At 37.1% G+C, this 26,219-nt stretch overlaps 1 protein-coding gene across 2 annotated transcripts in view; it reads right to left on the bottom strand.

Moving 5' to 3' along the window:
* Positions 1–26,219, bottom strand: part of MYRF (myelin regulatory factor) — a 114,643-nt gene that overhangs the window by 50,801 nt on the left and 37,623 nt on the right. For both annotated transcript variants that reach the window (XM_032220053.1, XM_032220062.1), the window contains exons 2-4: positions 11,191–11,278; positions 10,066–10,431; positions 4,086–4,147 (exon numbers count right to left, since the gene is read on the bottom strand). In XM_032220053.1, the coding sequence (XP_032075944.1) occupies positions 4,086–4,147; positions 10,066–10,431; positions 11,191–11,278 (516 nt within the window). The remainder of the gene's footprint in view (positions 1–4,085; positions 4,148–10,065; positions 10,432–11,190; positions 11,279–26,219) is intronic.

Below are 26,219 nucleotides of genomic sequence, written 5' to 3'. Positions count from 1 at the left end.
ACAGAGAAATGTCTTATATGACTGGTCTGATATACTATCCTTCTGCATGATGGAAAAAACCTAGAGCTAGTTATATATTTATATATCACAGGAAATATTGACCTTTGCTTATTTTATGTTCTGACTTTATAGAAATAGAGAGCAGTAATATAAAATAAGAAGCGAAGTACATTTTTAACTTAGGTCTCCTACTAATACTCTCTCCAGAATATATACATTAATTATCAGCTTCTTTGTAATTATTCTCCATTCAGATTCTGGTATATTACTGACTGTACACCTCTTCCCGCTCCACTTTTACTGTTTATTCTCCCCATTCAGAGCTTATCATTTGACTTCCTTCTTTTCAGTTCTGCCCTAGGAACTTTTTTCTACCACACCAATATGATTCTATTTTCTTCTCATTCCAATGCCATGAATGATATAAGTTGAGGTCATCTTTAACTGTATTGAAGTTGAAGTAATGTTTTCCACCTTATTCTGACATTATCTAGTGAAGGAAAATTAAATTACTGGCAGTGATTAAGAACTGAGACAGAATAGGAATTAAGGAGGGAACAGCAAATTTAATGTCAATAGTTCTTTGTCAACTCAAACATGGGTTGCTAGTTCTATAACTTAGTAATGGAGAAAGATCCATTGTTTCTTAAGACAATACTGAACCTGAAAAAGCATAAAATGTTGGATTAGACTACACTAGGATCCATACAGAGACACAGTAAATTTTCTATTTTGGAATAGAACATTCTAGAAAATAGAATTAATAACAACCTTTCAGCTTTTCCCTGTTTGAAATAATAAACATGTTTGCAAAATGAGTTTGATAGATTCTGTTCAAGGTTTAATTTCAAAGTAGTTCATACAGGAACCATTTTACTCATTTGAGCAAATCAACATTTCCAATGATAAATACTCATTGCATGCCACTTGGTTAGCAAAAAAGAAAAATACAGCAAATCCTCTTTCTTATCATTTTTAGGATGATGCTCATAATGCTTGTAAAGGTAATTACATTACTGAGGCAGACTATAGAGAAAACTTTCCAAGGGAAGTATTGCCATTTAAGGGTGGTGCTTAGCATAATAAGTGTCTCCCATCATCTACAGCTATCATAGCTAATGGCCAAAACAAGTGGAAGTTGCAGTCTATCTCATTTAAAAGGCTATAACTTGCAGAAAATGTCTGCAGAACATTCACCAAAGCCCTTGACTCAAGTTCACATCTCTCCTTAGTACAACAGATTGAAAGTTTACTTAACTTTGAAGCCTGATTTAAAATTGGAAATGTATGCACAGGGCTTTGCTTTGTCAGAGTGTAAGGTTAACACTCTTATTAGATTCCATTGAAAGCCAGAATTAACATGCTTTGAATTATAAGAAACTCAGGAGGTAAAAAAGACAAATCTGCTTATAGATATTGGTTTCCCCCCCCAAGCTTATTAGCGTGGCTTTCTCCAATCTGGGGTCCACCCCCCAAATGAACACACTGTCCATCACCCATAGATAATACAGGATATGATTGTAATGGTAACACGAGGAAGAAGAATGGAAAAAGAGGGTTTAATTTTAAACACTATAACACTATTTGGCAAAATCATTAATAGAAATAAGCATCCAGACATTCTTCCATCTCCAACCTGCAATCAAACAGCACTTTTAACTATCCACATTCCATTTTAGGACCAATAATTAGAAATGGTTGAAATTGAAGAAGCTACTTAAATGTTAAAGCAATCTTAAAGTATTTTATAGAGGTATGTTATATGGAGGGTTGTTTATCCTACATGTGTATAAATGTAAGTGTGTGTGTATACATAAATACAAATAAAGTGGATTTAATGCACATTTTATTAAACCACTTTTGTAAGGCAGGCTATAACAAAACGAACATATGAAAGTATCCTTGAACCAAACTTTTTATTTAGCAGTGCTGTGAAAATAAGCTGGATGCCTAAACTATTCCATTATATATTTTAGCTCATATGAGAAGCAAGCAGTGTGAATTCATCGCAATTCTGAGTTTATCCTAACTGATGGCTACAGTTTGATAACTGGGAATATTTTATTATTTTGTACAATGATCAGTGCAAAATAATAAGACATTCAATTCATCTAATAGGTATCCTTTTGTCCTCATTTCTTGCCATCATTATTCTCTGACTTCAACTTCCCAATATCCAAAGGTTCCTCCAAAAAAATCCACCCACAGAAAACAAATAACAAAGAGAATTCGAAAAATAAACGTTCTGTTCAAACAAATTCAGACTTAGTGCCCTTCCAACTTTTTAAAATTACTGGAGTGAAATGGTTAATGTTCAGGGCAATTAATCAGATTCTTCTGTAGGAAGATGCATGAACAGAGGAAGCAAAAATGAATATGAAATTAGGAGCGCGGGGAGGATTAAACACAGAAGAGGCTGACGTAACACATAATAAAAAATAGCATTAGCACTCCCCCTATATAGCATATTCTTAAAAAATAACTATCACAAAGTGAAGTTGGGTGCAAATTAAAATATGTTTATTAATAAGCTAAAGTTAAATAAAGTTTGAAGCTTAGAAATGATATCAAATGACAAAGGATGGTGAAATCCCACCTGACTACCCCCACTCCCTACAAACATCCAAGTATCACCAGCACTTTTAGGAATGACAGTGGTTGGCAGCTGTTTCAGAACAGAAAAAATAAAATATTTAGCAAAAACTAATTTTTCACTACTTAAAGATAAGGTGTGGTCACAGAACTGTACTCTGGATGAATCCTACTACCGTTTCAATTTTCAAACAATTTTAGGCTTTGTAATAAACTTAAGTAGACACCTATAGGAGCAACAGCAAATCCAAATGTTTATTGTTTGAAAATTGAATGGCATAACCACTACTGTAAAATTAACATTGAGGCAACATATATGTTCTTGAAAGCGATCTCGTCTTTCACGTCTCAAGGTTACCTGGCGTGCAAACACCTCTCTCAAAATAAGAGAAGAATTCTAGAAATTATGAAATCACAAATGCAACTCTTTATACAGACCCCAGGGCTTCCTGGAGTTTGTGCATTACCCCAAAAATCTGAAGATCCAATTATTCCTCCCTCCCCCTGCCCACCCCAGGATGATGAGGTAGGTGCTGTTGTTTTAATGGTGAGAAAAAGCAGTTCACTCTGTGGAAAATACTCTGGCCTCTTGGCTATATTTAAAAAAAAAAGGGCCAGGAGGAATTCCAGGGATTTTTGTAGTGAGATAAAAAGAACTCTTGACCTTTTTCACAGAGAAAGGAGAAGGAGCTACTTCCACAATGAACAAGGCTTAAATGTTAAAGGCAGGGGCCATAGGGAAACTTCTAAAGTTTGCCACAGGCAGGAACGTGCCTTTAATTCTTTCGCCCCTGTTGCTAATTCTGTTGTCTAAACCTCAGAAAAAAAAGACAACAAAAGTAGGCAGTGAGATATAATTCTCCCCTTTCACATCTATAAAGCATGGGCAGCACAGAGCAGATGCCATCTGGTTAAGGGGACGTCGGGAGAGAGAGGGAGAAGGACCCACCCTCTGTGATGCACCTACGACTTCTGTGCCTGTCTCAAGAATGGGAAGTGAGTCCTTGACATCAAATATAGCATACAAAGAGAGGGCAGGAGCCACAGAGTATACTCACCACCTAAAAACAAGCTCATGACAATACCTCTGTTTTGTTCTTCATTTCCAGCATGGATTTGTCTTTATATAAACCTGCAGGAGTCTGAACAGCCTGTTCACCCAACAAAATGAGGCTTAATCCTTCTGCTCCGTGTCCTCACAGGGCAGGTCACCCTTATCCATTTCTCCTTCTCTCTGGGAAGGCAGAAGTACACCATTCCCTTTCCGCCCGGTCTTGTGTTCTCGGTCCTGCCCACCCAACCTCCCCCCCCTTTCAAAAAGGGTAGTGGGAAAACAATAGGCGAAAGTCTAAGAGTATTTACTAACTGATAATCTCTTCACGTATTGCAGCAGTCTGTTTTTCCCTTTTCTGATAAAGATTTCAGAGCCAACCACTTCTGCCAACCAAAGAGGGGGGGAAGGCTGGTGCTTGGGAACTAATCTTAGCACTTACCATTCACCTGCTGAGGGGAGTAAGCTTCGGATCCGGAGTCTGGGGGAGAGTCGGGTAAAGTGCTGAAGAGCAATTGAGAAAAAGAGAGGAAAAGGTCAAGCAAATGTCTAGCAGAAGTGATTACGGTAAAATAGATTCTGAATCCTAGGTAGATGGACAGAGAGAGCATATAACCCCATTATCTACACCACCCCTGGTTAGCAGAAATTAATTATGAATTTGTCGTCAAGGTTCTTGAATACAAATGCTTCTGAACCTGAACTCAATCTTATCTCTAATATAGCAGGTCACCAGTAACAATTCCCTTCCACCAAAGCCCTTAATTGCCAATAGCTATTCCTGCCCAGAGTAGCAGGAAATCTTCCACTCTTAGCACTCCAAACAATTTACTACAGCCCTTCCCCAATAAAAAACACCCCAATGGGATGTTTTTAGCAGATATACCCATAATATTCCTACCAGGAGCATTTTGATGTATTATTCTTAGGCATTTCATGTCATGGCTTTTGTTTATCTACTAAAGAGATCCACTCTACTTCACTCAGTCTTCCTTGTCTGAAAGAAGCCAGACACAATCTGTTGCTCAAGAAGATGATCACCATTTTCAACACAAATACAGAGAAGGACTCACTGACATTTCTGTAAATCTATGGGTCAAGCTGTAGTTTCATCAGGTAGCCCTGAGATTACATAGAAAGCAATTTCAAGCAAAACTAACTCAAGTATGACAAAGAATACAAAAAGATTCATGCTTTTATAAATAAAATAATCTTCCAAAGATTCCACACGATCAAGCAACTTATTTAGCTGCCCCATTATTTCTTAAGTCAGTGAAATTAGGCAAAGCTTCTAGTCCTGGTAGTTTTTCTATAGACAGGTAGGATTTAATTGACTTTCTCATTTATATGGAGCTGAAAGTTTACATGATCCTTTTTAAACAAAGCTTTCATACCTGTAAGTCTGAAAATGGATAGATTTGTAGAATATGCAAATTACAAGATTCTCAACTTATGACTGTTCATTTAACAACAGTTCAAAGTTGCAATGGCCTTAGAAAAAGTGGCTTATGACTTCTACTTGGATTTATGTCCACTGCAGCACCCCCTCAATCATGCAAGTGCAGGACTGGCATTGGCAACTGGCTTGCATTTGCAACTTGTTGCAGCATCCTGCAGACGTGTGATTGTGATTTGCAAACTTTTTGTTGCCCACTGGGGAAGTTGGATTCGCTTAATTACTGTGTGATTCTCTTAACAATTGTGGTGAATTGCTTAACAACCACTGTAAAAGTTGTTGTAAAATTGGGCGCAACTCAACTTGCAGTAGAAATTCTAGTCCCAACTGTAGTAAGTAAGTTAAGGATTACCTAAACATAGATGGTAAAATATTTACCATAATTTTTCCATAAGCACTTCAAATTGTACTAACTTCTGTAATTCATCCTGAGAAATTTGATTTTATAAAATGAACAATTTTAGATTATCACTGGATATATTTGGTACACAAACATATAAATTGGATATGGCTATATTTACTTTGTTGGAAATGAAAAAAGCCTTTGATGTTATGCAGTTAAAATTTCTAAAGCATGTTTTTCTCAGATAAGGTTTTCCTTCTAATTTAGTTGATTTCATTAAAATGTAGCCCAAATCAGTTCTTCGCTATTAGGATATCCAGGTAGTTTATTTTCTCCTCTTTTACTGAATTTGATTTTGGAATCTTTCATCTTATACATTAGGCAACCTAAGTATACTTTGGGTGTCATGACAGCCACAGTAAAGTTTAAATAGTTGTTATATGCAAATTCTATTCTACGTCTTCCTGATAATTACTAAAACTCTTGATCCAAATTAAGCATATTGTACAACACAATGGTAAATTATCAAGTTATTCTTATAAAGAAAAAATGTATAATATATTTCCTATTATCTCTAGATCTCTATGGATGTTTGTAAAAAATTCATTTTGTTTAACTCATTTCAGTACTTTGAAATAGTTATTTGTAGAAAGGTTTCCTCGTTGACAGAGTTTTAAAGAGTGTTACTTTGGCATTCTATGAGCTTAAGGTAAAATTAATATAAAAAGGGATTATTTTGTTTAGGGGGGGCGGAGTGTTACAGGTGTACTTACCGCCTGCAACGCTCCGCGATGCCTCTGCAACACTCCAGCTGCTCAGCATAGCGTAGCACAGGCGCCATACGCTCCCTGCACAGAAACCCCGAACAGCTCAAATACAGGTAAGGAGCGTGGGCGGGCGGGTGGACCCTCTGGAGCACTGTACCGGAATGATACCTGGTGCTCCCAGCAGGCATCGGTACACCCGTACCTGGGCATACCGGTCATATCTCACCACTGAATTAATATTATAGTTTGAAATTTGTAACTTAAGGAAGTATGAAGAATTTTGATTTCCTATGAGTGGAATACAGCTAAAAAGGCAATGGTGGGATTTAGCCAGTTCACACCACTTCGGGAGAACCAGTTGTTAACTTTCTGAACAGTTTGGTGAACTGGAAGAAATCATTAGGGCAGATAATCAGTTGTTAAATTATATGAATCCCACCACTGTAAACAGATGAAAAAACATTAAATTTGATCTAAAAAGTTGAATGGAAGACATGCATTCACTTCTACCTATAAAGTGGCTTTTTACTGGCATTTTGTAAAGTCCAATCAACCATGTGGTATATATTTAAACTACTTTTGTTTCATGTAGATTTATATTTATTTCAACATTATTTTTCTTTCTGGCTCATTTTACCTGAGTCTTTTTCCACTCTTCTTTTAATTTGTCTATTGTTATTCTTTTTTGTTTGTTTGTATATTAAACACCACAATACAACTTTTAAAAAGTAGAACAATCTATACATAAACCCCCAACTCATATAAAATAGAAAAAATCTATGAGACTCAAGGAAGAAGCCAAATTTTATAGTTTCTGTTAAATTGTTATATATCTTTCAATGTAATTTTACTAATATATTTGTATTACCTCAGTCTGCAAAGAACATTACAGACTAATAAACAGAGTAGGAAATGATTTAGATTCTTTTAAATTTACTTGCAAAATATTTTCAATAAATGTCATTTTTAAAACAAAATTGAAAATGATTTCCTCAAAATTAACAGCTAGTTCTTGGTGTTTCAAAACAAACCTATTCATTCCTTAAGGCAGTCTCGCAAGTTTCTAACAGGTCAGTGAGGTCAGTCCCAGCTTAAAAGTCTGATTCTATACATACAGTACCTTCCAGGAGCTGATAACAACTGCTATCAATACTGAATGGCAAAGTCAAGTAAACAGAAATAAGCCAGTTGAAAGTGAGAAGGTGCAGAAGAAAATATAGTAAAACCCAAGTAGAAAATGAGTTAATGGAGAGTCAGTTCAGGACAACTCTGAATTTCCCACTTGGGTGGGATAATCAGGGTAATTGTCTGAAGAGCATCTCACTGGTTACACTTATGCCATAGACTTTTACACTTACAACAGTACTAATATCTAATTGAAAATTCTGGCTAGACTACTATGTGACTTTTGTATTTGTTTTCTTCTCTACCAGAATTTGTCTTCTTAAAATATTATAGGTCATCTTTCAGAACCTAAAGCTGTCTCATAAAAACTATAGAATACAGTTTTGATTCCTTCTACAGCTCACTGTATTCTATCTATCTAGAAAAAGTTCATAGATTTTTCACAATTACATTCAGACTATTAAAATACCCAGAACAATCAAGTCCTTAGCTACAGTTCATTTAAACATTTAAAGTTAGTGGGCCTATCAATTTGCATCCTAGTTCACAGTCTTTACTTTTTGTGATGATGAGAGAAACAGTGAAAACACTAGTTTTCATAAAGCAGGTAAGGTTTTGAAATTAAGATAACCTGAAGATGAAAACGAAAGTAGACAAGAATATGTCACATCAGAATGGTTTACAGCACCAAATGTATTTAAGTTTAGTCTAATAAAAGAATTAGAAAGTGAAGACAGTGAAACAATTAACATGTTGCAACCCAAAGTATATTTTAATTTGAGATAGAAGACAAGAATGTGAGGTTTAGGCTCAGACGTAAAAATGATGATAGCACAGAGAAAAAATGTTTTGTCCTCAGGACACTAACCAAAGGTAATCTTCTAAGTACTGATTTATCAGTATGTTACTTGCCCCCAATAAAGTACTACCTATGTTGTTGTTTTTCTACAGATGGGGCATACTGTCAAACAGAAGTTTCATCTACAGCTACCTATCAGTTTTTATTTTTTCAAAGATTCTTAAGGTCCATAGAGGTGAGCTCACCATTCTTCTAAGGCACCAAAATGAAACAGGGTACCAGATTTCAAGGGGGCGGGGGGGGGGAATCAAAACTACCCTTGAGATTTGTGAATGGCAGCAGCAACTGCAAGGTTTGCCTAGTAGCTATCTAGGGTTGCCATTGAGTATGGAGTTATGTAAAACTATTCATGGGGAGGGGGGAGATGACACAGAAAGCTGTTTTGCTTTGTAATTATATGCTTGCTTCTCACTTAAAATTTAAATAACATTTTAAAGGGTAATTAGTCAAGAATGGCAAGTGGGTGTCTTATGGGTATCCCAGATCCATGCTGTTCCCTTGGTTTCATTTCTTTCTGTATGACTTTTGATAGACCAGATGCATGATACGGGATTTCCAGATTTGAAAAGTTACTTGGGGTAGCCCCAATCTTATCTAAATATGCATATTTTGAAAATCAAGACCAAACAGCTTGATCTGTCTGTCAATATTTATGTGATTGAAAAAAACACTCTTTTTGGTGGTTGTTATCTCTGAGCAATTACAAATTAGAAATGGTCAAAATCTCATGAGATTTCAGCATTTTTTTTAAAAAAAGGGGGGTACATGAGTGCCATCTAGTGGTGTTACAACTGTCATAATGCCTGCACTGTCATAATGCACGGGCAATCCTAGGTGTGGACTATGAAGTAAAGGTACCCACTGGAATAAGGGACATTCCTTATAGCTGATAAATACATTTCCTCATTTTGATGGGGAAAATTGTAAATACAAAATCATGATCTAATCTTATCAGTCTAAGATAAGAAAGGTCTAATTATGCATTTTGGTATAAGACGTCTTCAGGACACACACCCAAATGCAGTTTTATCTCAGATTAGCAAGTGAAGTCCACACCTATCTACTTTCTCAAGCCCACCTTCCAGTTTTAACTCTTGTGTAGGAGTCATCTCAAACCTAACTAATCTTCTACTCCAATCTCATCAATTGCATGCTTTAAATTTTGTGACTCATGCTTCTTTAGAAGAATAGAATATCCATAAATGTTTTGTGGAATCATTCTGTCAACAGCTAGGAAGCATTGCTAAACAAGTATGTAGCTGACTTTATAAGCATAATGGTTTCTATAAGAAATCTGAATTATTGGTCATTTTTGTTTCACAATTATTATTTTTCTAGGAAATTACTTTATAACATTATAATGTTATTTCCTGCCTATCTTATACAGCCTTTTGATTTTCTATTTTGGCATTATTTTCACACATCCCTACCAAACCACAATGAAGATTCAATGTTTCATTTAGTAGAACTGAAGTCCTTCTCTAATTGTCCCAATTCTCTTTATACTCTTTTGCAGAAGTCAGCAAATATATAATTCCTTTAAATCTTTTCATAATCTCTTTTCCACTAGAACAACATATCCCATCTCTATCTAAAAAATGAAATTTGATCTGGATTCCACATGTTAATCAAAAGGATTTATAATGTAAAACCCACAGATGATCTAGTTCAGTTCCCTAAAACTGAGCCACACTTGTTTTTTTCAGTCTCCCTGTCCAATCCCCCATGTTATGTTTGAAAACTAAGATGACATTGGTTGGTAAAAAACATTACAGATTTGTTCACATTGTTTTAAGTCTTTAACCACTTTAATTATTTATCAGTGCAAGGCTCTGGAAACTTACATTTGCATAACCACAATCCCTTACTTACCCAGATGTGTAGGAGGCTTCTGATTTGATTGGAGGGGGAATGTTAGACAGACAGTGGCCACTGAGAAACCCTTTGGGTACTACCATGCCATTGTTGTTATTGCAGTTGAGATGAGCACTGTAACTGGACCCACATGGATTTGGCAAGGGGGGACCGTGCCGTATTGGAACTTGACTGCTTGAAGGGCCAGGATGGAGACCATGACGGACTGGGACTTGGGTGCTTGGGGGACCATGATGGAAGTTGCCACTGGGTACAGAAGTAATTACATGACCAATACTGGAGACAGATGCATTGACAGTGGCAGGCTGAGTATGAGGATAACCGGCTGAGGCTGGAATTTCAGAGATGGAATCTAAATCAGAACTGAAAGAGAAAAGTCGAACCATTTATGTAATATGTGCACCTTGCCATTCTGACATAATATAAAGACTATATATATTTCTAGCCATATACATTGTTGGATTCAGCCATGATGTCAGCCCATGATTTTTAACCATGGTTTTTCTTTTTTGAAGAAATATATTGGCTTGATCTGCACGTCTAACTAACTCTCAGTGGATAAAAGTAAAGTAAAAGTTCCCCTCACACATATATGTTAGTAGTTCCTGACTCTAGGGGGCGGTGCTCATCTGTTTCAAAGCCGAAGAGCCAGCACTGTCTGATGACAGTTCCGTGGTCATGTGGCCGGTATGACTAAACGCCGAAGGCGCATGGAACACTGTTATCTTCCCACCAAGGTGGTCCCTAGTTTTCTATTTGCATTTTTACCTGCTTTTGAATTGCTAGTTTGGCAGAAGCTGGGGCAAGTAACAGGAGCTCACTCTGTTACACGCTAAGGATTCGAACCACCAAACTGCTGACCTTTCTGATCAACAAACTCAGTGTCTTAGCCACTGAGCCACCGTGTCCAGTGGATAGGTTCAAACATAAAGGAAAGCCAAAAGCAAAACCTGCAGTATTCCACTTTTAGGAGAATATGTGAAAGTACTGAAAAGAATGGAAGCAAAAGATGAAGAAAATATTAGCTCACACCATCATAATCTCATATGCAACCCTCATTATCACTCTTACATCAAACAATGTCATGGAGTTTTAAGAATGAAAGGGGAAAAGGACACTTACATATCTTGTGAGTCCTCTTTACCGATGTATTCTTCCAAGATGCTGGTGTCAATGTTTGATGCTTCAAGAGCTCCATTAATATCATGACCTGAAAGAAAGACCAGATATCATATAAAAAAGCAAAAAAGCAACAAAACAGCAACAACAAAAGCATGTATATAACATATATAGTGGTAAGGATGGGGTGGGGGAAATGGAGCTAGAATTGACACTCTGAATCATGTGAACACAAAATTTGTTGCAAAATGTGGATTAAGATTTTCAGTCATCCAGGCAAAGATGTCTGAAATTGTCTGAAGGTTGAATCTTTGTAACTGGACTAATTTTTAGTTTCAGAGATGTCTCACTGCTCATCCAGGCAGCTTCCTCAGTCAGCGCAAGGCAGTTAGGCAGAGTCGTTGGAATGTACCAATTCCTGCCACACCAACCTCAGGTGACTTATCCCTAAAACGATTCAATGATTCAACCTTCCAACATCTCTGCCTGGATGACTGAGAATCTTCATCGTCAAATCATGTGGTTTGTTTCTACAAAAAGCTACAAACTATTAAGATGATTTATTCACCATATTGAAAGAATATTCTGTCAACTGACTATCTTAACAGGAAATACTGCACATTCTTAAGAAAAATAATTAATTCCAGTCTATTACTCTGAGCTAACCAAAATCAATTACTGCTCTGCTGCGTCTTATATTCCTGTCACAGGTCTAAATAAACTTGTCTAACTTCTCATTTATTAGAGGCTGATTGGCTGGTTGGTTGGCTTGCAGGCTTCATATGACCTTCTTCCCTTCAATATCAACCACATCATCCCCTATCAAGGTTTGGTAATCCAATAACAGGAACACCATTTTCTGTATTGCCCCTATGGCATAAGAACTGGGGAGAAAGGAGGGAGGATAAAATAAGAAGTAAAATAATGTTTTAAGCTCCAGTGGCTTTAAGCCAGTGCTTCTTAAAGTGTGGTCTGCCCCAAGAGATCTACAACAGGGATCTATAACATCAAAATTATTTGCCAGATATTGAAAATATTTGCAAAACTGTGAAGCACTAATACTGTTTTCATGATTGGTAAAAGTTTTACTTTTGTTAAAAAAAATCATGCCTTTTCATATAGGTACCCTAAGACAAATAGTTTAAGAAATGTGCTTTAAGCCTCCTCTTCACCTTAGAACAATCATTCCAATTTCAAATCAGAACAGTAGAATAGAACTTTCAATATCTATTCTATCTGGAAAAGTCCCTGTATCAGTGCCACCTTGCAATTCTTGGCACTGAGCTTTTAAGTTTCATAAATTATTATTATTATTATTATTATTATTATTATTATTATTATTATTATTATTATTATTATTATTATTATTATTAAAAGGAGCAAAACAACTAGCTCATGCTGTCTCAAGTAGTAACTGGTTTCTTTTTCCATTGCCTTAAAAAATTCTCTTCCTGCGTTTGTACTGCAAAAATGCATTGAGTTTCTTGATAGAAAATGATTGCTTTATATAATTCCTGAGAGCCAGAAGCTCTCTGGAGTTTAGATACTACTCCTGATGTTTAAAATATTTTCAGTAAGAAGGGAGAAGAACTGCTATTCAGAGATGCAATAAATTAAAGACATTTTCCTGAATTCTCATCTCATTAAAATGCTATGCCATTTGCTCACTAGATAAACACACACATACAATCCCCCCCCCCCAATCTTGTTCTATCCTCCCCACCCCCACGATAAGCATTCTGGTTCAAGATTAATCCTCCACCCCACACCCTTCTAAAAAGGGGGGGGGAGTGGAATAAAACAAAAAGAGGTGGTTTCAACCTAGAATTGCATCCAATGAAAATCTTTTTACTGTTAGGCAAACAAATCAGGAGAAATGAATCCAATGAGGAATTTTGTCAGACGAATCCATGAGTGCGCTTAGGAAGGGAGAGAGTGAAAAAGGAGAGAATCAGGGTTTTGCTTTTTTTTTTTTTTTTTTGACCACACAAAGTAGGGAAAGAAAAGGCTGGGACAAGATGTCATGAGAAAGCTTCCAGTTCTATATTTGCTACCCTGTGAAGAATCCATTAAATTAAAATCACCTCACTCCCTGCTTATTATTATAAGAGGAAAACAATTGCTTAATCCACACTCCTATCTTTTTCTTTACAGGTAGTCCTCAACTTCTAACAGTTTGTTTAGTGACTGTTCAAAGTTGCAATGGCACTGAAAAAGGTGACTTATAACAGTTTGTCACAGTTACGACCTTTGCAGCATCCCCATGGTCATGTGATCAAAATTCACATGATTGGCAACTGGTTCATATTTATGACCGTTGCTGTGTCCCAAGGTCATGTGAGACACGTTTTGCGAGCTTCTGACAAGCAAAGTCAATGGGGAAACCAGATTCACTTAACAACCGTGGCAAGAAAGGTCGTAAAATGGGGCAAAGCTCACTTAACAACTGTCTCACTTAACAACAAAAATCTTGGACTCAATTGTGGCAGTTAAGTGGAGGACTACCTGTACTGATGCTACTTCGAGAATTAGCATTCTCCTTGAGGTTCAAGACTTGGTGCTCCATTGGTTTCCAGATTTCATGCATTTCGACATCCATTTCCTAATTATGCCTATCTTCTTGTTTAACTAGTATTATTTGTATTCTATCCTGCATAGCTTTTCTTAACTTTAACCTACATTTTAAAATATTTTTTTTGTTACGGGGTGGAATTGAACACCCGCCCCCACTTATATGGTTAACCACTATTAAAAGCATTAAAATTTTAAAATAATGTTTTTAGTCGCTTGTCAGATTATTTAACAAATGCCTTTTCAAGAGTGTTACTTTCCTTCTTCCAATCATTTGAAATATCAATACATTTAGAGGCATGTTTTACATTATAAGCATTACACTAATTCTTCCATGTGGTACTAATAGATCTTTCTGGTGAAGTTGCAATGTATAATTCCACCCAATTGTTGCTTAGCATTAATTGTATACTGGCCACAATAGCTTCTTCAATAGATGAAGATTTTTAAAAGTTTGTATTGTGTGAATTGGCCTTATGTGTCCTATTTCCAGCTCTACTCTTCAGCCATGCCATTCTGATTTGCAAGTATCCCCATTAATACCCATTTACTAAGATTAGGAAAAACCTTAAATAAAGTTCAGACCAGAATTCCCCATTTGTATTGCTTTTTTTTTACCCTCAACAGAGATCAGCAGGAGTTTTCCAGAAAGACAACAAGTAGGACATGAAAGCAAGATTTTGGCTAAGCAATGCTTAATTTGCCTCAAGTATTAATTCAGTGTCTAATAAATACTGTGGCCAGTTTTCATTTACATTATGTTGAGATACAGCATTTGGGAATAAACCTTAAAGGTGAAATGGATATTAAAAAAATATAGGAATACAGCTAAACTCAACAAGGCAGTATCATTTTTATTCTTTTAATAGTAGTAGAATTTATTTGATATCCATTCTGAACAAATTCAGTTGCAATGATCACAGTTTTTTATTTTCTAACATTTGAAAGCAATAAATTGATTGGCTAAATTTAGTAAGAAAATTTGTTAGGATACGAATCAGAAGCACATAAAGAATTCAAGTGAGAAAAGAAATCTATTTCTGTGTTGTACGTGCATGCTGGATTATAACTCAGATGTTCAGAAAGAATGGCATATTGCTTTTCCTAGCCAAAAAGTCATGTGTGGATCTGGCAAAATAAATAACAAACACTCTTTATTTCCAGCTTTTCATTGTGGCTGTTCCACCGTGGTATCATTTCTAGCTTGAATGGTAAATCTGCCAGTCATCTTGTCTTGAAGGTCACCTTCTTGAAGAACCTCAAAAGGAACCCAAGCATAGGTGAGATAAACAACCAGAAGCAGGACGCATTTCGGTTGCATAGCTTAGGAACTAGAGAACTGATAAGAATTCTTTTTTTTTAAAGAGTGCCAAGTCCTTTATTGTTGTTTTAATAAGGGCTTTTCATTACTTAAAAATAAGCAGTCTCTGAAGAGTTTTCCCCAACTTTAGGCTAGAAGTTAGAGGAATTTGAATTAGCCACCCTAAATTAGCATTGGCTGACATGTCATTCCAAGTGCCTCAATATGTTATTTTTCCCCATGCTGTTCGTTGCCCTAATACTCAACTCTTAAAGTTTTAATGCAAGAAAAAACAATGGGTTCAATTCAGTAGTGGGATTCAAATAATTTGACAACCGGTTCTCTGCCCTAATGATTTGTTCCGACCACCAGTTCACCAACCTGCTCAAAAAGTTAATGTTTCTCCCGAAGTGGTGCGAACTGCTTAAACCCACCACTGGTTCAATCTTATATTCTCTAACTACCTGAACAACTAGGAACTTTTTTTTCCAAATCTGTTCTTCATTTGCTTTTTCATAAACTCCTTCATATGTCTTTCTGTCTCTTTAGAGCAAAAAGCATCTCTGGAATGTCTGCCACTGAGTGCAAGCTCTTAAGAGCATCTTGTTGCTCAAACTTCTACTCAATAAAGACTTGTTACCAAAAGCCAGCTTAGGTGATTAATTACAAGCTAACACTACTCTTTTTGGAGTCACGAGCTCTTAACAACATTAAGCAATGCCCCTTTGCCCCCATCCCTTTCCAGCTAGAGATTAGAGGGAAGCAGGAAGCTTCAGAACTCTCTCTCTCTCTCTCTCTCTCTCTCTCTCTCTCTCACACACACACACACACACACACACACACACACACACAGAAAAAGCTGCTATATTGTTCGCAGTTATAATAAACCAGGGGGTGATGATGATAATGATGATGATGAATTCAGTTTGTACTCATCCTTTCTTTTCTTCTTTTCAAGAAGAGTTCACTTCCCAACGAACAAAGCATCAACAATAATGTGTTTCTTGGTTAGGCAAACCAATGTATAATTCGTAACTTGTAATATTAGCCATGTTTATTCCTTTTTAAAACTGCAATCAAATTCTCGATCTTACGGTTTTTAGATTTTATCATGAAAGTGAATTACATTTAATCTATTAAAATTCTATTAAAATATAACTAAAGCTGATGAAAAAATATATCTTGCTACTTTCAGATATTCAATCTGAAGTAATTTTCACAATTTTGTTTTCAATCCTTCCAACATTTAATGGACAAAACAAATATATAGCAAAACACCACATGCAGCACTGCTTTATAATCAAACTACTGTTTAGTGTTTTCTTTGCAAGTCTCATCCTTTCATCCCTCTTTTATTCCAATATGTTATAAGAAAGTTTGAAGGCTTCACCATGTGAAATTTACACACATGCTATATATATGTTATGGTTAATCATCATTTGACCATTTAAGTGAGCATAATAAACAACTTAAAATGTGGTGTATTGTTCATTATTACTTGTTAGTATTTGCCATGCTAACTAGAATTCTCAGTCTTAATAATGTAACTAGGTTAAATGAAAAAGGAATGAAAATCTAACCACTGAAAATGCTAAAAAAAAAAAAAGCTTCACAATTCCAAAGTTCACCCAGGCTCATTCTTATACTGCTCAACTGTGATTTGGTACCTTATCCAACGCAGCCATTATCAGAATGTTCAGTCTAAGTTTCAAGTCAAGACAATCTTTTATTTTGAAGACAAAAGCAACTTATTTACACCATTCATGGGTAACAGTTTAAAAATGCATTTGTCATTTTGCAGTTACATCACACTGCTCATATTCAATTTCCAATCAATTGCTGTCCCAATATCTTTTTTCAAGAATCAAACCAGTTACCACTCATTTTATAGATGCGCACTGATTTCTTACACGGACAGATAACGTTACATATGTTATATTAAGGGTTATTCTGTTTTCTAACCTATCAAGAACATTTTCAATTTTATTTCTTTCATCCAATTTGCCAGCAGGATTCAAATAGATATTAGAAATTATGAGCATTGTATGTCTGGTACCCAGCCATTCAAGGCCTGCTTTATTTTGGAATCTGGAATAGCAGGGATGCTTAGAAGAACTCTCTTCCTTTTATATCTGATTATAAACAATGCTCATTGGAAAAGAAAGGTAAATGAAGAAAAGAAATGAAAAACAGATATTCTAGGCAGCCTGGAGAATCTGTGGCTCTCCAGATGCTGCTAAGTTATCCCTTTCTAGCATCCCTAACTCTCAGTATGCTGACTGAAATAGACTAGGAGTTCTAATTCAGCAATATGGGGGCGGAGAGGAGGAAACAACCTTTGCTTGTTTGTTTAGGTAGATCTCACAGTAGGGGATTTCATCAGTGTTCCATGCACATGAGACTGCTTTTGAGAAAACATAAACCTACACACCGCAAGGCACGAGTAGAAATGGCAAAGCAAATTTGCACATTAAAGGAGTTACCTAGTTGTTATTTTCATCCAGGAATACCCAATGAGCTTTTAGCTTTATACATAGCTTATAACTAAATAAACAGTTCTAAAAGTTTCCAGATTACAGTATAATCAGAAGAGTGTTCAGTAGGTATTCCCTGTTAAACATTCAATAGCTAATATTTCACAATTGTTATGTTACAGTGTCTTTCTTTTCCTATAGATATACAAACCCCAAAGCAAAGTCTCAGATCAAATAAAGCTAAGAAAGCCTCCATCTGATTAGTGTCTCAATAGGCACTGCCTTCAATTCAGCAGAAGAGAAGGAAAAAAATGTGTTGAATACAGAATACCAATACTTACATTAGGCACATGTAAATCATTTTAGTTCTATTATTCACTTCCTAGACTTCCCCAATTGGTAATTTCCAAGTATTTCTATAACCTTTTCTCAAATTATTTCACCCTTTTATTAAATTTGCTTCCCATCCTTATTTCAAGGAACTAGGTTGCTGCAATTCCATGCTTTTAGTAACACTCACAGGCAGGTAGGGTGTAAAGTTTATACTTTCTTCTGACAGATTACCTAAAAAGAGATCTCCCAAAACTATGGTGCCACCATAATGTTGGAACTATAAACAGTATACAGTTGTGAAAGTTGTAATCCCTAAACATTAAAAAAAATAAACACAAAGCTGAGGATCAGGACAATATATACCGGTAGTTATACAGTCTGCTGTGTAAGGTAAAGTAAAGGTTCGCCTCGCACATACGTATGTGCTAGTTGTTCTAGGGGGTGGTGCTCATATCTATTTCAAAGCCAAAGAGCCCGCGCTGTCTGAAGACGTCTCCGTGGTCATGTGACCGGCATGACTAAACCGGCGAAGGCACACGAAATGCTATTACCTTCCCACCAAAGTGGTCCCTATTTTTCTACTTGCATTTTTACATGCTTTCAAACTTCTAGATTGGCAGAAGCTGGGACAAGTAATGGGTGCTCACTCTGTTACACGGCACTAGGGATTCGAACCGCTGAACTGCCGACCATTCTGATCGACAAGCTCAGCATCTTTGCCACTGAGCCACCGTGTCCCTCTAGTCTGCTGTATACAAAGACATAAAATATAGGCTTGAGAATACAGGAAACTGAGCATTATACAAGTAGTCTTTCTCTTACAATAGTTCATTTAGTGACCATTCCAAGTTACAACAGCACTGAAAAACCTGACTTATGATCTTTGCAGCATCCACATGGTCATGTGATCAAAATTCAGACATGTGGCAACTGATCGTACTTTTGATAGTTGCAGTGTCCCAGGGTTATTATGTGATCATCTTTTGCAACCTTCTGACAACCAAAATCAATGGGGAAGCCTGATTCTGTTACCAACTTAACAACTGTGGCAAGAAATGCCATAAAATGGGGTCTTAATAAGTATCTTGCTTAGCATCAGAAATTTTGGGGTCAATTGTAGTTATAAGTCAAGGGCTACCTGTAGTTTGACCAAGTGAATTGCTTTTCTTTCTAATGATATTCCTTTCTGCTTTACTCTGCTTTAGTCTAGTTCCACGCTCATAAAAAAACAAAGGAGGAAATCACCATTGAAGCATGGTCTGTTATGAGAAAAGTAGTGTTGTTAATGGGCAAATAAAACTGCTACATTTAGTAGTGTCCAAATATTCATGTTTAAGAAATTGACGATCATTTTGTGTTTGCTTAGAAAAGCTACATTCTATTCAGAGTCTCTAATAAAAGGCATTAATTCAAAATCAGGGATAATATCCTTTATTTTTAGATTAGTTAATCTGGAATTTAAGAGACTATTTTAAAATGAAAACAATCGGGATTTGAGGTTGGTTTTCATGCCCATCAGACTTAGTATTTCCCCTACCACAAATTGTGTGAAGTGTCAGGAAATAGTGGGAATATTTGTTGAAAGGAGAAAGTGAGAAAATAATATAAATTCAAGTACCCTAACAAAATGAACAGGGAGTGGGAAGAGCTGAATCCTTTGTGCATGTGAGAATGTCAGGAATTCTACTGTTTGGACTGGTTTTCTCTGCCAGACTTAAATGTCTAAACTTGGACAGAATCCAAAGGAAATTTCCAGTGTAAGTCCAGCTTTCTCTTTATTTGCTGTTTTGCAAATGATCTGCCTACTGCAAGCCCACCGAAGCCACCTATCCTCACCTCTTGGGGCCTTTTTGAGGGAGAAATAATTTACTGGTAGTCCTTGACTTTCAACCACAACTGAGCCCAACAAAATTTATGTTGTTAAGCAAGACATTTTATAAAGTGAATTTTGCCCCATTTTACAATCTTTCTTGCCACCGTCGTTAAGTGAATCACCGCAGTTGTTAAGTTAGTAACAACTGTTAAGTGAATCTGGCTTCCCCTTTGACTTTGCTTGTCACAAGGTTGCAAAATGTGATCACATGACCCTACAGCACTGCATCCATTATAAATTCATGCCAAACAACTATGCTGCAATAGTTGTAAGTATGAAAAGTGGCCATAAGTCAAATTTTTCAACCCTGTTCTAACTTTGAACTGTCATTAAACAAATGGTTGTAAGTCAAGGACTGTCTGTATCCCTCTTTCAGTCTTCCTTCTACAACTGCAAGAAAGAACATTATCCTGTGGTCACCAATCTACCTTAAATGGAGCAGAAAGAATCCAAAAAGCTTTACTCATTTCTGAAAATCGCTCCTCCAGTTTAAAACGAGTAAAAAACAAACCTGGGTTGAAACAATGGCTACTATTTAGACTGAGATAGTTTAATAGTTGCGGACAAAAGAAACACGTGATCTCCATTCCCTCAGTACCATGGTTGTACAATAGGAATATTAAACATAATTAATATACAAGAAGATTGCTTTCAATGCATTTTGATGATTTGTTAAACATTCCTGATACTGTGGGAACTAAAGTCAGGGTGATCATATACTGATTTTCACATCACAAATTCACTTACAAGGAATTAACTTAGTAAGTGAATTCAGCAAGGCAAGGGAGTTTCTGATTAGGTCATAGAAATAAACAACTACCACCATCACTGCCCCATTAAATAATTCACTTGGGCATCCTGCTACACAGACGTGACCCCTAGCACCCCTGTTTAATATATTCCTGGATTCATTTTATGTGGAAGTATAATCTGTTTTAGCGTGAATAACTCTGTGCAGCACAACCCAGAGGTGCTTTAAATCTTTGTATTTACAAGACTGGGAAACTAAGCATAGATTGTACACAAAGTGATTTGTTTATCATTTTTATATTTATAAAAATAACTCCTCCTTATACCTTTGCTCTGTTGCCCAGCATCTAATCAGCCACAATCTTTCTTAGGCCATAAGGTGAAAGAGAGCGCAGGGAGGGGGTTACAGCCTTGAATACGTTAATTAGAACCAGATGCAGAAACTTGGGCAAGATGAGTAGGTCAGCCATTTTAACAGACTGATGAGAGCTTCAACAAAACTGGAGGGAGGGAGAGAGAGAGGAAGAACCAGAGAGAAAAAGCACAGTACCAAAAGGTAATGATGAATGGCATGAGTCAAATATAAGAGAAATGAACTCAGTGACTTGTCTCAGTGATCAGTCTATAATCCAAAAAGCATTGTACTATTGAATTAAGGATATACGCCTACAGCTAGGTATCTTGCAAGCATACAGTATATAATAACAGAACTCAAGTCTTTGTTCAAAGTAGGGGTTGTATACTGAGTCAGTCAGCCACTGCATCCATTAAGTAGGTAGGGTTGAGCAGCTTTTTTGTAACAGAAGTAGGAATAATAGAACAGCATCTACCATTTCTTCCCAGGCACCCCAGAAGTCTATCTAGTTAAGGAGAAAACTGATGATTATCAGTAAAATTCCTCCTCCCGGCCCCCTTATGTCTTTTAGGCTGTAATCCTGTGGGCAAGGAGTGTCTTTCACTAACTCTGCAAGCCATTTTGCAAGTGTTTTGTGAGCTAAAATTAAAGCAAGATGTTGAAATTACTAAACAGAATGCGTAAATTTCAACCATGGAATGGCGTTTGCAATAAAACAAATGTTGCTTATGGAAAAGGAGAGTTGCAACTCCACAAAATACTATTTTCTCCTGTGGAGAATAATCAAGATGTTTTTTTCTTGATCCAGCAACTGATAAATAAATCTCACTGCACTACCAAAGCAAGCAACTGTGGTATCAGAATCCTAAATAAGGGAGAGGTGGGTAGACAAAGAAGTATCTTTTGATTCGTTTTTTGCTTACATTGGGAGAAATGGGCTTGACCAATAAATGCTGCATCTTAACTATCCTTCTGCTCAGTCTGAGTAGACCCCCTGCGATAGTCAATGTCAGTGGAAAATACAATTTCACAGCTCCAAGTGCACAGCCTGGAGGAGATAGGTCTAGCAGGGTGAAGTCTATATTCACTATCCTAGTTATCAATCAGCTTCAGAGACCAACTGAAAATTCTGCTTTTAATCTTTAAAGCCTGCAGATTTTGTCAAACATCTACTTGCAGGACTGGCTCTGCTAGCCAGAATTGGCCCACCTTGAGTGGGGTTGCTCTGACTCATCTTCCCAAATGGGGATGGAGGGACAAAAGGTCCATCTTTTGAGTATCAGCAAGCACTTTATGGAAAATCTTGTTGCCTGAGGTGAACCTCCACCAAAATATTACTTGCCTTTGGTAAAGCAATGAAGCTATTTTGTTCCAATAGGCTTGCAGGATGGATAGTGAATTTATTTTGCTCTAGTGCCATAATACAGCATAACCCTGGTAACAACAAAGTCAAGATCTATTCTAGACCAACATGTTAGATTTTGCTTGTGAGCAGTTGGCACTCAGGATTATCCCATCTATGAAGGTATTCATATGTTGTCCCTGAAGGACACAGAACTTCCCCATATCAGAGCATACAAAAGAAACACGATGGATCACCTCTATAGCTGACTGTAAAACCTGGGTTGTCCAGTTGTTGTTCTTCCTTACCTCTGTAAAGACTTTAACAGAGAAATGGAGGCCTGTGTTACAATATATAGAACAGTGGAAATGTTCATACCATGCTGCCTCCTGAATAGACTGTTAGAGGCACTTGCTGTAGGTGACTTCCAGTTCCCCTGGCCCTGTTTATAAACTTCTCAAAAGGGTGAACCAGGATGCACTGTGAGACTAGTCATGGACCTCTAGGTACTACATCTGTCCCAGTGGCACTTCCAAACCCAGAACCTGCAGATTTGAAATGATTTTCCTTTGCAGGTGGCTGCCAGTAGGTTTCAGTGAATACCAAAACAGACTGTGAAATCAGTGTACGGGGCTGCAGCATCGGCACATTCTCTGGGGCTCATTGTCCTCCTCTCCCAGCTTCTGCTTTCCTTCATGTTTATACTTCTCTGCCTATTGATTGGCCTGTTCTCCAGCCCTGCATCTGAAGAATCTACAAAAAAGAATCCTAACTAAACACTGTCCTGGTTGGACGGGTGCAGAAGGGAGGGGTGAGGTTCTGCAAAAGAGACTAGGAAAAACATGCTGTTATGCTCAAACCTTTCTTCTTTGTCATGTAGAATCGGTGTTGCAATCGTGCATCACCAAGCAGTACATGCTGCAGATGATGGAATCCTTTCCAATGAAATATTTCCTGCAAGAACAGGCTGAATCTCAAGCACATTCTGCCACCCCACTCCACCCCCCACCTCTAAGCAGACAGAACACCGTGTAACAACACCGTCCAACCCTGCTTAAGTCAAAGCAAAGGACAGGCAGGCATTTTTAACCCAAGGTCCAAGAGTGTTGGCTGGGCCCTTTCCCCAAACAGCCTCAAACCAGACATGCAGTTTAGCATTCCCCATCAATTATATCCTCTTTATTACCCGACTGTAAAATTAAGCAGCTGCTCTCAATAGGACATATAACTCCTGTAACTTGAGAGGACACCATCGTTGCCATCACATGGTATCTACCCCCCTCCCAAAGCCATAGAGACCACCCAGAGCAAAGTTCTTTCAGGCCACTATTTCTTAGAGAGTGAATAAAAGAGCAAGTGGGCTGGAAAATGGAGAGCAGTCACTAAGCTATAATATAATATGCACAGCTGTAATCCTTCCCCTAAAAACACCAAAGCTAATAAAAGCTCACTCATCTAGCCTCAATTTATACTTTATTAGACTCCCAATAAACCATCCCAAACCATTTTTTTTTATAAATGCCACATTTCCTGCAATCTACTTAGGCTAGGATTCCTCCAAATGCAGCATACATGCACTTCTCTACAAGCCTGCCTCCACAAAACCTCACCTCTATGGCTTGTACCCTTCAACTTAGCCATCATTCTAGAAACAAAGTCATCATTGTAGAAATTATCCATTAGTGAAATTCTTTATAATGATATTTCATATATCTGTAGCAGCCAAAGAAAATCAGATACCTACTAGCTATTCAATTCAGGTTATTTATTTAAATTTTTGATCAATCTCTTCTGATGTGAATAGGATTATGTACCTGGATGCATGGGGGGGTTATTGGGCTACACGATTATGTCATTATGTTATGTTTATATTTTGGTGATTTAATTTCAATGTTATTATTTTGGGCGATTTGTAAATCAGTTGGAGTTTGGGGTGAATTGGGTGATTGGGACAATATATAAGCCTAGCAAAACAAACGAATATATAAAATAAACAGTACAAGATACATCTCTACTTTTACCACTGGCAAGTTAAGGCCACCTTCAGAACAACTTCCAGAACTAGATTCTTAAGTTAAAGGCATGCAGTTTCAAGTAGGGTACCGTCCTCTATGTTCTTGACAATATGTCAAAAACTAATTTTCACATATCTCTAATTATCAAGGGGAGATGCTTGCACTCTTCAAATGGCAATTGGCTGCAATTCTGCCTTGAATGTCAAATACGTGCACTATTTAAATTAGTTCCTACAACCTTGTTCCCAATGCCCCACCATCAGATCAGCTTTCTGTCCAGGTCCGAGCATCTTCTTTGGGAAATTCTCACATCAGCACCATCCTCCTTGCCTTTCCTGGCTTCCCAGCCTCTTTTCCACCCTCCACCCTTCCCTGGCCTCTCCCCTGCCCATGCCAGCTGTGAACAGTGGCTTGGATGGGGCCATTGTCTTGTGGACATTGGGACAGAGGAGGAGGGGAAGGTGTGAGCAGCAACACAGTAGGGCATTTGTACACTCCCCGGGGCTCTGCCACAACCGTCAATGGCCTACTTGTCAATTCATGCGCTAAGATGGAGGAAATCATAGCACATACAAACATCAGCATTTGATGATTGTGAAGGTGCCTGCCTAGAGACACACATTGGCCCATTGATAAATCAATTTTATTTTCAGTCTTCACTGTTAACATCACAAAACCCTGTATTCCATCTCAGGACAAGAGACAAGAAAGGCTGCACTGAAATGAAGCTCTTCTCATGCCTGCCTATGACCCTTGCTCCCCCATTTGACAGTTAATTTCTATCATGCATCAGAGATCACTGCCAAGAAATTCCTAATATTATTCCTTCATTTGACCCTGAGCATAAAAATCCTAAATTGATTCCAGTCATCGAAGTCCCATCACTTCCTCAGACAAGATTTGTCCCAGGCAAGAGTCCCTCATTTCAAATGCAACATGGACAATTGGTTAACATTTGTTTTTTTCTATCATTCTTCAATTTTATGTAACTTGTAAAAATGTGCAATTTTACATTTCTACTTTACTGAAATAGATGATCCCAAAACGTTCACTCGGGAAACCCAAATGAACAAATCCAAACACAACTCTTTGTCAGATAAGGGAAATGAGCATTAAGAAGAAATGTAAGAAAGAAATCAAACTTACAGTATTAAACCTACTTCTGAGAACTACAGTCCAATCCTATCTAAAACATCATCATGTAGCCCTTTTTCAGCCTCTTCTGCTAACTAAAATTGTAAATTGAAATATCAAGGCATACAGATTTCAGTATTATCTATAGCAGAGGAGGGTGTCTGGTGGCCTGCCCTCATATTGGATTGTAGCTTCTATAATTCTTTTTCCCTGTTCATTCTTCCTGTTCATTCTTGCTAGGAATGATAAAATACCCATTAAATCCAGCCTGTCTGCTCTGATCTGTAATCTCTCAAATATGATTCTTTGAAATAGACATCAAGATTTTACTCAATTATTTTTTTATCTGTACATGTTAGAGTTTCTGTATCAGAGTTCAAGCTCCAATGATTAAATCAAGCAAATTGTGATAAAATTTTTCAACAGTAAATAGATTGCCAAAACAACTAACAAAATGTATCAATAGACTGGCAGTCAATACAACTTGCTATATCTTGAGGAACATTTTCAGCCATCAAACACCATCACATACTCTAACCCAATGATCCCAGAGTCAAAAATAATCAAGATTTCCTGTAAATTCACAATATCTGAGAAGGTATTAGTCTTCTGGCTTATTTGTGGGGCTAGGTGCAGCATAATCAATCTCTGTTACACAATATGACATTGTCAGCTTCTGTTATATGAATTTTCCCCAAAAGTGTGCTTCTCCTTACTCAGTGCTCTTATATATTCTTCTTATGACACAAGTTGCTTCTATCATCACATAAGACTCAACTACTATGTAATAGGAAACATAAGGATAAATGATATGTCCATTGAGGAACTGACAATGTTATTGCCCCGTTTACTGCCAGATATGATAAATTCCATATTAGCTTACAC

This window comes from Thamnophis elegans, chromosome 1, assembly GCF_009769535.1.
Source record: "Thamnophis elegans isolate rThaEle1 chromosome 1, rThaEle1.pri, whole genome shotgun sequence".
Taxonomy (NCBI): domain Eukaryota; kingdom Metazoa; phylum Chordata; class Lepidosauria; order Squamata; family Colubridae; genus Thamnophis; species Thamnophis elegans.
Note: the sequence above shows the minus strand (reverse complement) of the source record. Positions and strands in the feature narration are given on the sequence as shown.